General features: G+C 35.0%; 1 protein-coding gene across 1 annotated transcript in view; it reads left to right on the top strand.

Annotated features, from left to right (window-relative positions):
- Positions 1-7,693, top strand: part of LOC127845157 (sphingomyelin phosphodiesterase 3-like) — a 67,145-nt gene extending 59,452 nt beyond the window's left edge. The window contains exon 7 of the mRNA XM_052375899.1: positions 7,543-7,693. Coding sequence (XP_052231859.1) covers positions 7,543-7,641 — 99 coding nt within the window. The 3' untranslated portion in view covers positions 7,642-7,693. The remainder of the gene's footprint in view (positions 1-7,542) is intronic.
- Positions 7,694-14,828: the final 7,135 nt, after the last annotated feature.

Genomic DNA, 14,828 nt, shown 5'->3' with positions numbered 1-14,828 from the left:
ATTCATAAAATAGAATATTGCTACGATTTAAAAAAAATATAATACATCCATGTTTTAACACTTTCCCACTAAGATACGTATTTTGACGCATTTTTAATTGTAGTCCCTTAGAAAGTTCAATTTGATTAAAACCTTTCTTACTAGATTCAAGTTTAAAGGCTTCATTTCCAACCCTTAGATACTGATGAGCAACAAACAACATACAACCTGAACAGGCTGCAAGTTACTCGCAGGCTTCTCTGATTTTAATCTGTTTGCATATAACCATTTTCACGTTGCCTCTGAGGGGGGACGGGTTAAACAACACATACATTTTTAAACATTAATTTTCTGTATACGCTCTGGAAGTTCCTTGTATTGTATTGAATCTGAAGTTTTTTCTGGCCTTTCCCAGTCGTGGGAAAGTCCCTTATATGGAACCATTTCCAAAGCAAAATTGTAGAACATTAAATTCCATATTTGTTTTGATTTTTCCAGATTTGAAAAAAATAGTTTAATCAGTGTCTTATGATTATTAGTTCTAAATTTTATTTCAATAACGTCTAACACATTATGTAACTAATATGTATATGATTTTATTCTTATAATTTGAATAATTATAAATTAAAGAGTTGTGTTAAATCCAAAATCAGTGGACTTTTCACATGACACAAATTTCATTCCAAAAAGGCATTTTCCCAATTTGGCAAGGAAAAGGTCTGGCTTTGTATGTGTTTGTAACTTGTTTACGAGGCTGTGTCCGACTGTAGGCGGTTGTTCTCTTTCCATACCCCATGTTTGCTAAGCTTTCTGTCCTGTTGGGTTCAGCCGAGGTTTATATCTGGTTTAACCCTTTCCCACTTAGAAGCTGAGTGAAAATGGCTATGTGCAAAACAGCATAAAACTAGAACAGCCTGCGAGTGACTTGCAGTCTGTTCAGGTGTTATACTGTTTGCTGCTAATCAGTATCTTATGGAACTGAAACCTTTAAAACTTGGATCTAGTAAGAAAGGCCTTTAATTTAATTTAACTTTGTAAGGGATTCATCACGATACGTTTCTAAGTGGAAAAGGGTTAATCTTGGCCAAGTATCACTTATCTCAACTCAGAAGATGAGATTCGATTTTTCACTGAGCACTGATAATTTTGGTCAACTCATGGACAATCTCAAATCTCGGCTGTATCTTCCTATCTTTCTCAAAGTCAGGGTTGAGTGAGTCTGACAACTTAAAATCAACCCATGTGAACACTTAATTAAGCTTGATGGTCAACCTCATCAAAAAAAATGAGAAAAAATGGAAGTTAAGTCAGAATAATAATTCAAGTGCAGGTATGTTTGGTATACTATTCCATTGCTGTGTTTTGAAATGTGTAAATGGATATGGCCCATATTCTGTGTACCGGTACATGTAGGTTATCCTGGGAGAGTCTAATGGCTGTAGAAGAGTGGGTTACCTCTTCAATACTCAGCTGCAGGCCTTCCAATGTGCGTACTCGTATTATTACATTTAGCATTATAGAAGTCAACAGTAGGTGTAGGTGTTATTGCAAACCTTGATAAAATTACTGGTGAGAAAATATAAATGGATGGTAAATAGCTTTATGCCTTCTTTTTGGAATCACTTCACTCTAAAACTTAAAGGGGCCTTACCACAGATTTTGGCATGTATTGAAGTTTACCATTTTATGCTTTTAACAGGGATCATCCTAGCCCAAAATTTTAGGGAGAAGTGACTTTTCCTTCCAATGGTATTTGGGGGGAAGTGAGCGGACCTTTGATCACACGCGTAAAGGTACTTTAATATTAATGTTTCACAATTAATAACCATACATATATCTGAAATAAAATATGCTGAAACACTAACTAAAACTAAACATTTTATTTTAAACTGCCATGATGTTAAAGAGATATTGCTTTCTTAAAAACTGTAAAACGTGTGTTTAATTTGGCCAAAATACACATTTCATTCATATGTAATTACTACTTAAGCCAAGAGCCTGAGGATGTAGGATAAAGGGAATATAGGGCAGAACCCTAGCATATTGTTCTTTTTTTAGTCTTTCTATGTGCAATTTCTGGTTAGTACATTGCGAAATATTGTCAACCAGACCATCCGTAACATTGCATGTTTATTTGTCATTCTATAAAAATAAAAAAGGACGTAAATAAATAATTAAAATCGACGAACCATTCGTATCCGAAAACGACTGTCCGAAAACATGTCGATATACGTCTTCTGCACATGCATATCGTTTGACGGCAGAAAACTAAAACCAGTAACCTGTAACCTAGCAAATACGCAATCAATATATTTTGGTTGACATATAGCTTTAAAATACAATATTGCAGTGCTTCACTTTGCTAATTTATGTAGATAGTTTAAAATAGCAAGAATACGGACATTAGCAACATCCATAGATTGTACGGGTTTCGGACAGTACCGAAGAGGTTTCACCAGTTACTGCTCATGTCAGTACCAATCAGAAATCAATAATTAAAAGACCGGACAATGTCTCATGGCGATATAATAAACGCATAACAATAACAATACAAATAGTATATATTCGTAATGCTATATTTTATCCCCTTTGCGCACAATAAGTCACTGTTTAGCATTTGGTTATTTCTATTCGATTTTTATCGCATATGCACATTTTTAACTGAATTTAAATTGACAATTTATCCCAATTAATTCCGCATTATGCAGCAGTCTCAATTTGCAATTTGACTAATGACAGAGAGTAACTTGTACTGTTAAAAACCTCCCGAACATTTTGTGGGAGATTCTTCAACAATACATGTTTATGTTCTATGCCGGCCATAGCTTAATTATTTCAAGATTTGTTGTGTTTTATTCGATTATAAATACATAAATTGATGTAACACATCCGTTCATTCTGAAAAAAAAAATTGTGATTCTCCCAATTGAGTGTCGCGTGCCGGTAATTCTTTTTTTTAAATGGCGTCATTGACTTTTAATGGAATGTTCCCACGTGCTTGACTGCGTTTTTGGATTAACACTTTTAATGTGTAAGTCTGTTTCTCTGTTTGTGATATTTGTTAAGCTCAGTACTCAAATATATTATGACTGAAATTTAGCAGTGAAATTTGGACTGTTTTAAGTAGTACAAATCGTCAAGCATAACAATAAATGACCATCACGGAACAATGGCTGTATTGGTTCCCGGCAGCCTTGACAAATAACAAGAGCCGATTTAAAAACTGTAAACGAGGTCGGGAGCCTGGCATTCTATACATAGATGGTTACGTGAATTACACTATTGTCGGTAAGACCGGCGTGTACACAATGCCTCAACTGGAATAAACCAAGGCGACTTGCATCAGCGGTCAGTGATGCGTAGCAAATCCTCTCGCTATCAGTAGATCAGATAACCGATAATTGCACACAGCAAACAATGGCAGTATTAGTGACGGCATTGCGCACACGTGCGGCAGATTATCAAAGGAGAAAATATAAGAAAATGTCGGCGATTTTGTTTTCGCTTTGATGTAATCAGAAAACGATATCAAGCATCGTAAGGCGACAAAGTCGCCTACGTCGCCCTCTAGGATGATCCCTGCTTTATATTGATAAATGTAAACATTGTTTCTAAAAAGCTTCAGTAAAAAACAAGAATACAATTAAAATTTAAAAAAAGTAACCCTCAACTGGGCTCGAACCACTGACCCCTGGAGTCCTGGAGTAAAAGTCTACCGCTTAGACCACTCGGCCATCCGTACTCATGCAATGAAGGATCTATTTTATACTTAATATAAGCAATCCTCGTAGTTTCACAAAATATAACGACAACAACAGAACTTTCCAAATTATTTAATCATTTCGCGTTGCAACGCTTTATAATGTTCAGGTTTTTAAATCGTCAAAACATTTTGTTAAGGTTTTGAACATTGGCTCTAAAATCAACTTGCTTCCATCTACAACTTTGAAACTTCATATGTAGATGCACCTGGATGAGTTCTACACGCCACACCCATTTTTGGGTCACTAGGTCAAAGGTCAAGGTAACTGTGACCTTTAAAAAAAATTGACAAGCTTTCATTTATTCAAAACTGCACCCGTAGCCAAGCGTGGCACCCGTTATGCAGTGCTCTTGTTTTATGTTTTGAGATATTATGGTTCAACTTAGTAAATATAATATTGAAAACACTTGTATTCTCAATTTTGAAGCATTTGTTAGCAAAAAATAACAAAAACATTTCATAATATTTTAGTCAAAACGTATTATACTTACTAAGGTTCAACTTATAGAGTTGGATGGAAGATGAACTAAATGTTGAGATCCAAAATTAGATAATAAAAATGGGACTGGCACCGAAATTTAACGGAAAAAACTTTGCTTATTATCGGAGCATTATCATGTTCTTTATTTTATACATTTAGTATTGGGCCACCCCGAATATGGATTTTACAATGTATCAGTAAGTATAAGGCTTTTGATGTTGGCAAGCTGAAATAAAACAGTTTAAACTCGACCAAGGTGTGGCTCTGTTAAAACACATATCCAGCCAACTTAACATTATTGCACTAGTATTTCTGAATATTTCAGGCACAAAGCCAATAGTGTCTAGTCGGCTGTCAGAAATCCTCCTGTGGACCTCAGAGTTCCGGGATAGACATGATGCTCTGGGAGAACACGTCATATTTGATATCCTGTGTGGAGACTTCAACATCGACAATATGTCACCTGGTATGGTAAATGCTGCGGGGATTTTTGTTTTCAAGGCATTTTTTACTTGAAATACAAATGAAGTTACCTGTTCTTAACCCGTTACCGAATAGATACATATGTTGATGCATTTGTAGTTCATTTCCAACCCTTAGATACTGATGAGCAGCAAACAGCATAAAACCTGAACAGACTGCGAGTTCTGGTTTTATGGTGTTTGCACATAGCCATTTTCACTTTGCTTCTGACTGGCAAAGGGTGAATGCAAGAAATTTACTTAACCTGTTGTCACTCATTGAATTCTGAAATCCAAAGCTGCCAGGGAGTTGCTGTTTAACAAAAGTTTTCTGGCATGATGATTATAGGAAAATGAGTGTTTTAAAAAGTATACAGTTTGTTCTTGTTCAATTAAAATTGGGTCTTTAACGTTGATTAAATATATACCATACACATTTTGTTGAAGTGTTTTCACACAACAGGGTAACATAGTGCTATAAAAAATGTAACTTTTACATTATTTTAAAGTATTTTACAGCATTTTAAAAGGTTTTTTTGTGAGATCAGAAAAATCCTTTTGCAAACTTCCATATAATGATAATGGATCACCTATAGTAACACAAAACAAACTGTGAATGAGTTGTTTTGTTGCCTTTTCTTCCATTGTTTTTACTCTAATATAAAATAATTATTCTCTAATAAACACCTTTATTAGAGGATATATCATATTTGAAAGAAAATTAATTTCATTTGAGAATACATGAAATGAAACTCCAGAGAAATCAGCAGGGGTAAAGCCTTAATTGGCATGGGCCAAGTCTTCATTTTTTAGCACAGGTGACCGTTAAGTGCCTAGCCTATACCATACTGAGCTGTACCGGTACTTTCAACTCAAACCTAAAAGCTTAAAGTAAATTTAGGTCACAACCTTTATAACTTTCTTTTATATCTCACTAAAAATTAAGGGTGATAAAATGAAAAAATGACAGTTGTTCAAATGAATATTACTGTTTTAAGGATTCTTAGACTACGATTACCAATAGTGCTCTGTGTTCAAGAAACTATTGAGAAACCATACAGTGTCTTGCTGTTTGCCTATTGACAGGTTTTTCCTATGACATTGTTTATTTCTCAGCCTCAACTGGTTTTTGTCGTTCAAATGGAAAGTTTGTTAATTGATTGTTTTGAAACCATGAACATTTTGAACGTATGTTGTTGCACTTATGTTGCAGTAAATTAAGATACAATAAAACTAGTAAACTTCTTGATACACGTAGTAATTTTCTGAACACCAACTTTTCTACACTTAGTTATTATTCAAAATATGAATGAGCTGTGATCTGGAGATAATTAGCTTATTGCATGTGTGTAAAGTGTTGTGACAAATGAGCTCGTGCAGTCTATAATTATTACTTTTATTATTATAATTATTATATTAAGGTATCTGTCCTTAACTGGTAGACTCTTGTTTTGAAAATCCGGTTTAGTTCGAAAGTATCGTCCCTAGTTAGACACTTTTTGCTCTTGCATTAAGCCGGGTTTTCCCAGAGCTATAAATAATAAATGTGTCCAACTTTTCCTGACACAGATGAAAGCAGCATGGCTGTCCATGAATTGTTTGAAGTGTACACAGACATCTGCAGAGAGGCCCCTGGCAAAGACCATGACTGGACAGTTGGTACGAAAAATGTGTTGTTTGTATAAGTTGCATCTTTAGAAGTGACCATATGCACAGATGATTCACGTTTTTAGATCAAAGTGCTATATTTATGTAAGATAGATGTTGGTAACATGCATATGTTTGGTACTGATTGTCGTGTGCATTTAACTTTGTGTCAATTGCATGTTGAAAGACATGCTGGTTTAAGTATACATGTGTTTGAAACAGTAACAAATAATTGAAAAAAAAATCAAGTTAATTGTGTGTATTTTATGACAAGTAAAATTTGTATTAGTGAAATGACCGTTTTTACTGTATTCTTATTGAACTCATGTCACTTAGTTTCTATGTCAATACTTCATTATTGAACTCATGTCACTTGGTTTCTATGTCAATAATTCTTTATTGAACTCATGTCACTTGGTTTCTATATCAATACTTCTCTTCACAGGCACTGAACTTGGTTTCTATGTCAATACCTCTCTTCACAGGCACTGAACTTGGTTTCTATGTCAATACTTCTCTTCACAGGTACTGAATTGCGCGCATCCCTCCTGCACGACAAGTCAATAAGTACTCCAGAAGGGCTGAAGGCAGCGCTGGAGGACCCATATCTACGGCAACACTATGTAAAAGACGCCGACCTGCAGACGGCCACCATGGACTCAATCTATAATGCAGAGGTCAAGGTTGACACCCATGGCAACCTTGTGTTGTCACCTGTGGTGGGACGTCGGAGAATTGATGTGGTGTTATACAGGAATGACTGTCCAGTAGTAAGACTTCAAACCTTTTCCACTCAAAATGAAAATGGCATTATGCAACCTGCATCAAACCAGAACAGCATGTGAATTACTTGCAGGCTGTTCTGGTTTTATGCTGATTGTTGTTCATTAGTACCATAGGTTGGAAAGTGGAGTCTTCAAAACTTGAATCCAGTAAGAAAGTTTCTTTTTAATTTCATTTTCTAAGGGACCACAAACAATTTTAAAAGCACATCTAAGAGTAAAAGTGTTACATTTATATTGAAAACATATAATTTAAAGATACATTATATGTAAAATAAACACAATGTATTAAAGAATTTTAAGTTTTTTCTTTGCTCATCTAAAATATTTACATTTAAAAGCTATTGATCTTTAATTGGTGTTGCACTATTATTGTTGCTTTTTGTACATTTTGTTACTTTGTCTAACAGTGAGCATGTTTGTTGACAGACAGTGAAGAACTTCAACTTTGTGACGAGTCTGGCACCACACACAGACCACATTCCCGTTTCCATGACATTCCACTGCGACAGGCCAAAGACTGAATAGGGTGGGGCGATGATGATAATCAGTCATCAGTAGTATCTCATTCATGTGGCCATTGCAGGTTATGCAGGATTGCTTTCCTTCAATTTGCGTCTGAAGCTTACTTCGCTTTTATTGTGTATTTTTTTCTGTTTATACGAGAGATAAGTGAGAATTTGTGATTAATTTGTTGTTACAGACGTCATTAGTTGGCAATCTGAATACAGGTGTGATTTCGGTTAGGTTAGTTTTGGTTCATGACAATAATTCTTGATATGAAATAAACATTTAAACAACCTTGAATTTTGTCAATGTAAGTATTAGTGTTGAGAAAGAAAACATGCTAAGCATGCATTTTAAACATGTACTATAGTTTGCGATAAATCACTCTCAGTATTCAAGAAAACGTCAGTATTTTTATCGGTCTCATAGCAACTCTTTCATTTGTGTGATGGATATACCAGTAGGAATTATATGAGCCAGTACACTCTGTGAAAAGGGCAGTCCGCACAGGCCAATCAAAGACAACATTTTCGCCTCAACTGGATTTTTGGCTTAGAAGATACTTTCTTCAAACAAAATGTATCATAAAAGCGGAAAGTGTCGTTGCTGATTAGCTTGTGCGAACTGCACAGGCTGATCTGTGACGACACTTTATGCTTATGCATTAAACCCCCTTTTTACAGAGCACGGCCGGTATCATTTTTCCGTCTGTCGCACTTGTCATTTCAGCTGTTTATAACTCAGGAATGCCGTAGATCTGTACATACATTATTTATCTTCATTGCACATTAGTTTATTCAAAGACCTATAAAATACGTCTTTGGTTTATTGTGTGTGTGAATTAGAGCCACAACTTTCTACTCATCAGTTATTGCCCTTTGTTAATGTCTTTTGTTTGTGCTGTATAACTCTGATGTGCATAAAAGGAAACTTTGTATGATTAAGGATAAAGTCTATTTTTTCCTTTAAATACCCAACAACCTTTCATTTTATAAATAAATTTTCTTTTGCTCATCAATAAATTATTGCAAGTAACTAAATGCATTGTTGATAGGCACTTCATCTTAAAATATGTTTTGTAAGTGCATACATTTTGTTTTTAAATATTGATTCCTATCTGACCTGAGCATGACCCCCACAATGAGCTATTGGTATATAGGACGTCTCAAGTGTTTCCCGTTATCGTTTGGTCGTCAACCACTGAGAAGGATAACAAAGACTGCTCTTTTCATGCAATATTGAAATAAGAACAGTTTTTGTAAAACCATTAAATTCTGACCATTTATTCAAGGGCTACGTTTTCACTCTGAACGCCGGAGTAAGTGAGCTTGTGAGAAAATTGACCTTGTTTAATACAGTTACAAGCTTTATTTTTCATATGACCTATACCAAACTTGAACAGCATTTAGATTACCTGGTACAATTGAACTACCCAGACATAAAAAAACATCACAGTTTTTGCCCTATTTGCCAGTAATAGTTCAATCATTTTCATTATTGGGGTTCAATAGAGCCTTCATTTTTATGCAGTCTGGAACAAACTTTCAGAGTTTAGGTATGACATTAAAATCTTGGATCTTTCAAAATTTAATAACACACCAGATTAGAAGAGGACTTGCCTGATGAAGTTCTCCTTTTAAATATACTACATTCAAACTGGCATGCATCAGAGCTCCAGATAAGGATTTGTGAAATTAGTAACGGTATTGTCACTGACAGAAAGAAAAGGAGTAACGCTTAAAATCAATTAGTACCTGTACTACCATATCCAAAAATACAGGAAGTACTGTACTACCCGTGTTCTTGGATATTGAAGGGTGTATAACTGACTTTACAGAAACATTTGCAGCAATTATAATAAATATATGTAGCTTCTCAAACAGTTACTGTATTAGGTTTTCCATTCTGAATTATGATGCTAATACAACTACACATTAAAACTCATGACTAATACTATTTCGTCATTTTTCTTGACAAGAAAACACAAGCCAACTAGTAAGCTAAGTAAATGATCACTTATTTCACTGTCTCATCCGTTTTCCATCGTGTTTTCAAACGTTTTACGCCACCGATGCAATCAAATCGTTTAATATCGGGTCGACAATGTCTTTTTCTGGGTTTACAGATTTAATGTCAGGATGGTTAGAAGACACCATATGTAGTCATTATATGACAACAAAGTGTTGTTTTGAGCCGCTTTCGGTTAAGCCGGCATTCAATTGCGCGCAGACATATCGTTTTTGACGAATTTACAAGTTACAGGAAATCACGCGACAGAATAGACAATAATATATGAACCTAGTCTACAACTTTTCGGTCATTTAAATTAACGAAAAGCGCCGTAAGGTTAGAGACCAACAAATCACGCCGCGCTAACGCAGATGTATCGGTACGGCCAGATTTTTTCGTAAATGCGTAAAATGGATATTAATGTCGAAATTGTACGTCCAGTTTATAAAAATAAATGCGTAAATCTTCATGAAAAAGGCGTATTTACGGCTGTACGGCCCTTATCTGGAGCTCTGATGCATTATTAGTCCCCTACCGGTTTCACCGGAAGGGACTTATGGTTTGCGTTCTGTGTGTCCGTCAGTCCGTCAGTCTGTGAGTATGTCACACTTTTTTGGATACTGCGATAACTTTAAAAGTTCTTTATATTTTTTCATGAAACTTAACAAATGGATAGATGTCAATATGGACATTATGCACGTCATTTCATTTTGTTCTTACGTCAAAAATTCTGGTTGCTATGGCAACACATAGACTAGAAATACTGCTGGAAATGGTGGTTTTCTGGATCCTGCCATAACTTTTAAAGTTCTTTATATTTTTTCATCAAACTTGAAACATGGATAGATGGTAATATTGACATTATGCACGTCATTTCATTTTGTTCCTACGTCAAAAATTCTGGTTGCTATGGCAACAAATAGACTAGAAATACTGCTGGAAATGGTGGTTTTCTGGATACTGCGATAACTTTAAAAGTTCTTAATATTTTTTCATGAAACTTGAAAAAAGGATAGATGTCAACATGTACATTATGCACGTCATTTCATTTTGTTCTTACATCAAAAATTCTGGATGCTATGGCAACAAATAGACTAGAAATACTGCTGAAAATTATGGTTTTCTGGATCCTGCCATAACTTTAAAAGTTCTTCATGTTTTTTCATCAAACTTGAAAGATGGATAGATGGTAATATTGACATTATGCACGTCATTTCATTGTGTTCCTACGTCAAAAATTCTGGTTGCTATGGCAACAAATAGACTAGAAATACTGCTGAAAATGGTTGTTTTCTGGATCCTGTGATAACTTAAAAAGTTCTTCATATTTTTTTTCATGAAACTTCAAACATGGATAGATGGCAATATGGACATTATGCACGTCATTTCATTTTGTTCCACGTCAAAAAATCCTGTTGCTATGGCAACACATAGACTAGAAATACTGCTGAAAATGGTGGTTTTCTGGATCCTGCGATAACTTTAAAAGTTCTTCATATTTTTTCATGAAACTTGAAACATGGATAGATGGAAATATGGACATTATGCACGTCATTTCATTTTGTTCTTACGTCAAAAATTCTGGTTGCTATGGCAACACATAGACTAGAAATACTGCTGGAAATGGTGGTTTTCTGGATCCTGCCATAACTTTTAAAGTTCTTTATATTTTTTCATCAAACTTGAAACATGGATAGATGGTAATATTGACATTATGCACGTCATTTCATTTTGTTCCTACGTCAAAAATTCTGGTTGCTATGGCAACAAATAGACTAGAAATACTGCTGGAAATGGTGGTTTTCTGGATACTGCGATAACTTTAAAAGTTCTTAATATTTTTTCATGAAACTTGAAAAATGGATAGATGTCAACATGTACATTATGCACGTCATTTCATTTTGTTCTTACATCAAAAATTCTGGATGCTATGGCAACAAATAGACTAGAAATACTGCTGAAAATTATGGTTTTCTGGATCCTGCCATAACTTTAAAAGTTCTTCATGTTTTTTCATCAAACTTGAAAGATGGATAGATGGTAATATTGACATTATGCACGTCATTTCATTTTGTTCCTACGTCAAAAATTCTGGTTGCTATGGCAACAAATAGACTAGAAATACTGCTGAAAATGGTTGTTTTCTGGATCCTGTGATAACTTAAAAAGTTCTTCATATTTTTTTCATGAAACTTCAAACATGGATAGATGGCAATATGGACATTATGCACGTCATTTCATTTTGTTCCACGTCAAAAAATCCTGTTGCTATGGCAACACATAGACTAGAAATACTGCTGAAAATGGTGGTTTTCTGGATCCTGCGATAACTTTAAAAGTTCTTCATATTTTTTCATGAAACTTGAAACATGGATAGATGGAAATATGGACATTATGCACGTCATTTCATTTTGTTCCTCCGTCAGAAAGTCTGGTTGCTATGGCAACAAAAAATATATATTCTGACAATGGTGGAATTTCTTTCAATTGTGGACTTTTATTGCTTGGCAATAGTCTTGTTTCATATAATATGAAGTTGTGCATATAAATATTTTTTTACCTTTGTTTTAAATTGCAAATTAAATGCAGCCTTTTTTACTTCAAATTTCAATAATACGATTTATACAAACTTGTTCAACGTTGTACCAAATAAAATTACAAATTACAAAAGTCATGATAGCATCCATTTTTCTTATGAAGTTGTGGATGTGTAATTTTTATTATCGTAAGTTAACGTTAGCTGGTTATGCAATTTTTCAACTTATTACTTTAAGTTCATGATTATTTAACAATGCTACACGATACAACACGTGGTGTTGCAGCCATATGTCACTTATTTGAAAATGCTCTAGTTTTGTGTCTTATACCTGCATTGACCAAACTGCAATTTTCAAAAGATGTTTGTGTATTGTGTGACAATAGAGTCTCAGTTGAAGCTAAGTATATGTATCCAACAATCATCTTCGTGACCCTTTTATATTTCCAGTAACAACAGTAAAATAACTGTCGTATGTAGGGTAGTTGTGTGGTCAAGTTGTGTTTCATTCAGCTATCAGAGCTATTTGTTATTGATGCTTGTACTCAGTTAAGCGCTTTAAGCCATCATTGGTTTAAAAAAAATAATGTTTGTTGGTCTCAATTCCATTTTGTCCACCTTTTATTATATATTCTCTTCATAATTTTTGTATTTCTTTTAATTATTTTGTAACATCTACATATTATTTTTCGCCTCGAAAAAAATATGTCTTGCAATCATAATCCATGCTTTTCAATCTAAAGTCAACGTCACAATTCAGTGCCATACATACTAAAACATTTTACTTAAGGTTATGACCAGATCATATATCACAATAATGACTGATGCTGCTCTATCATATATGGTCAATATCTCGATTCAATGTCCAATTTTTGTATTTTACTCATGACCCAATACGAAAATATCTATAGAATGTTTGAAGCGTATAGTTTATTCTTTAATATTGAATAATGTGCTCATATGAGATAAAATTGTTTCCCACATGAAAAATATTGTGTTTTTCAAAGCGATTTGAATATGAGCAATCCACTTTATCTGTATCAAAGCAATAGTTGAGAGAAGGGGGATGTCTTAAACTACTTAAATCTATTTAGTGATACATGATTGTGTATGTTATTTATCTCCTTACTTCGTATTGAATTCCATAAAAACCATGTGATGTTTTATTGATATATTTGTATCATTAAAGATGTATACAATTAAGTGAATTGTTAAAAAATATTATTTAAGTTTCATATCAAAAATATTTTGTGTTGATTTGAAAACATGTATACGTTAAGCAGACTTGACCAGTGAATATTCGCGCCCAATGTTGGATAGTTGTTTACATTTTGCTGATACAATTTTGAAGTTTTAGCAGTGAAATAAACGTTGTTTGAAAAGTGTGATAGTGAATATTGTGATAAAAGGTGTTTTTGGATAGATTTGGACTACTCAGAGGTGAAAACTTTTTGTTTTTGTGACTTTGATAAAGGTTTATACAAGTTTACCTGTTGTATAGTTGTGGCTATTTTTAGTAACAGATTAGTAACTCAGTCGATTTTTACGTGCATTGATGAAAAGGCTTAGTATGAAAATCTATTTAACTGGAGATTCGTCACGCTTGACTGGAGCGCATGCGTATTGTTGATACAAGAGCGCTGTGTGGACTTTTTCGCACGATTTGAAGAGGCTTTGTGTGAGTTTGACAATTGACAAGTACATCTCCCGGAGCACAATGGGTATTTCGGTGCAGCAATGGCGTGCAAAAATCGGAACATTTAGTCAGCCTGTCAAATGTAAACAAACATTGCAGACATTAAAACCAATGGGGCTGTCTTTGGCAATTAAGGCTGTGTTATTTTATTTGCTGCTAGCGCAGTGCGTCGAATCAAACCCAGGCCCTCCCAAAGCAGGTCGTAACAGCGGCACAATACGCGGACGCAGCGACGCACCCGCGTCTTCGTCATCCGGACAGGAAGCAGACGTCGCAGCATCGTTGACACGGCCGCCACGCGCATGTTCATCAGGGCGGTCGACCAGCCAGATATCTATTACAGACATGCTACACTCCCGGGACCAAGAGCGATCTCGGAAACGGATACAGGAGATACCGTCACGGACGGCGTTGATCAACTAGATTGCCAAAATCTCGACTTTGGCCTTATTCTTCTGAAAATACGAAAGGACGTAAAAGGAATACACACAAAATTTGATATCATGGAACATACAGTAAATCAACTTAAAGTAGATAACGAAGAGCTGAAAAAACAAAATAAAAATCTCGTGCAAACAGTCAATGACCTATCAGAACGTCTGAAGCATGTTGAATCTGTCTCTGAAATTAGTCAAAACAAACATGAAAAAATTGAAACCCAAATGAAACGTAACAACCTTAAGTTTCATAATGTTCCCGAACAGCAAAATGAAACGAGACCGATGTTAATTGATACTATAAAACAGCTTCTAACGGAGAAACTTAGCATTAATTGTGATTCAATTCCGATCGACGACGTTTTCCGCCTACCGTCGCGAGCCGGCAACAGGCCGATTCTTGTTCGATTCGTCCTTCTTCACGATCGGGACCACATTCTGACGGCTTTCCGGGGGAAGCGGAAGGAAGGTGATCCCGGATTCCGAATAGGAGAAGATCTTCCTTCGAGAATCGGAAGGGCTAGATCGG

Source organism: Dreissena polymorpha, chromosome 9 (genome assembly GCF_020536995.1).
Source record: "Dreissena polymorpha isolate Duluth1 chromosome 9, UMN_Dpol_1.0, whole genome shotgun sequence".
NCBI lineage: Eukaryota > Metazoa > Mollusca > Bivalvia > Myida > Dreissenidae > Dreissena > Dreissena polymorpha.
This window is presented reverse-complemented; position numbering and strand designations above follow the sequence as displayed.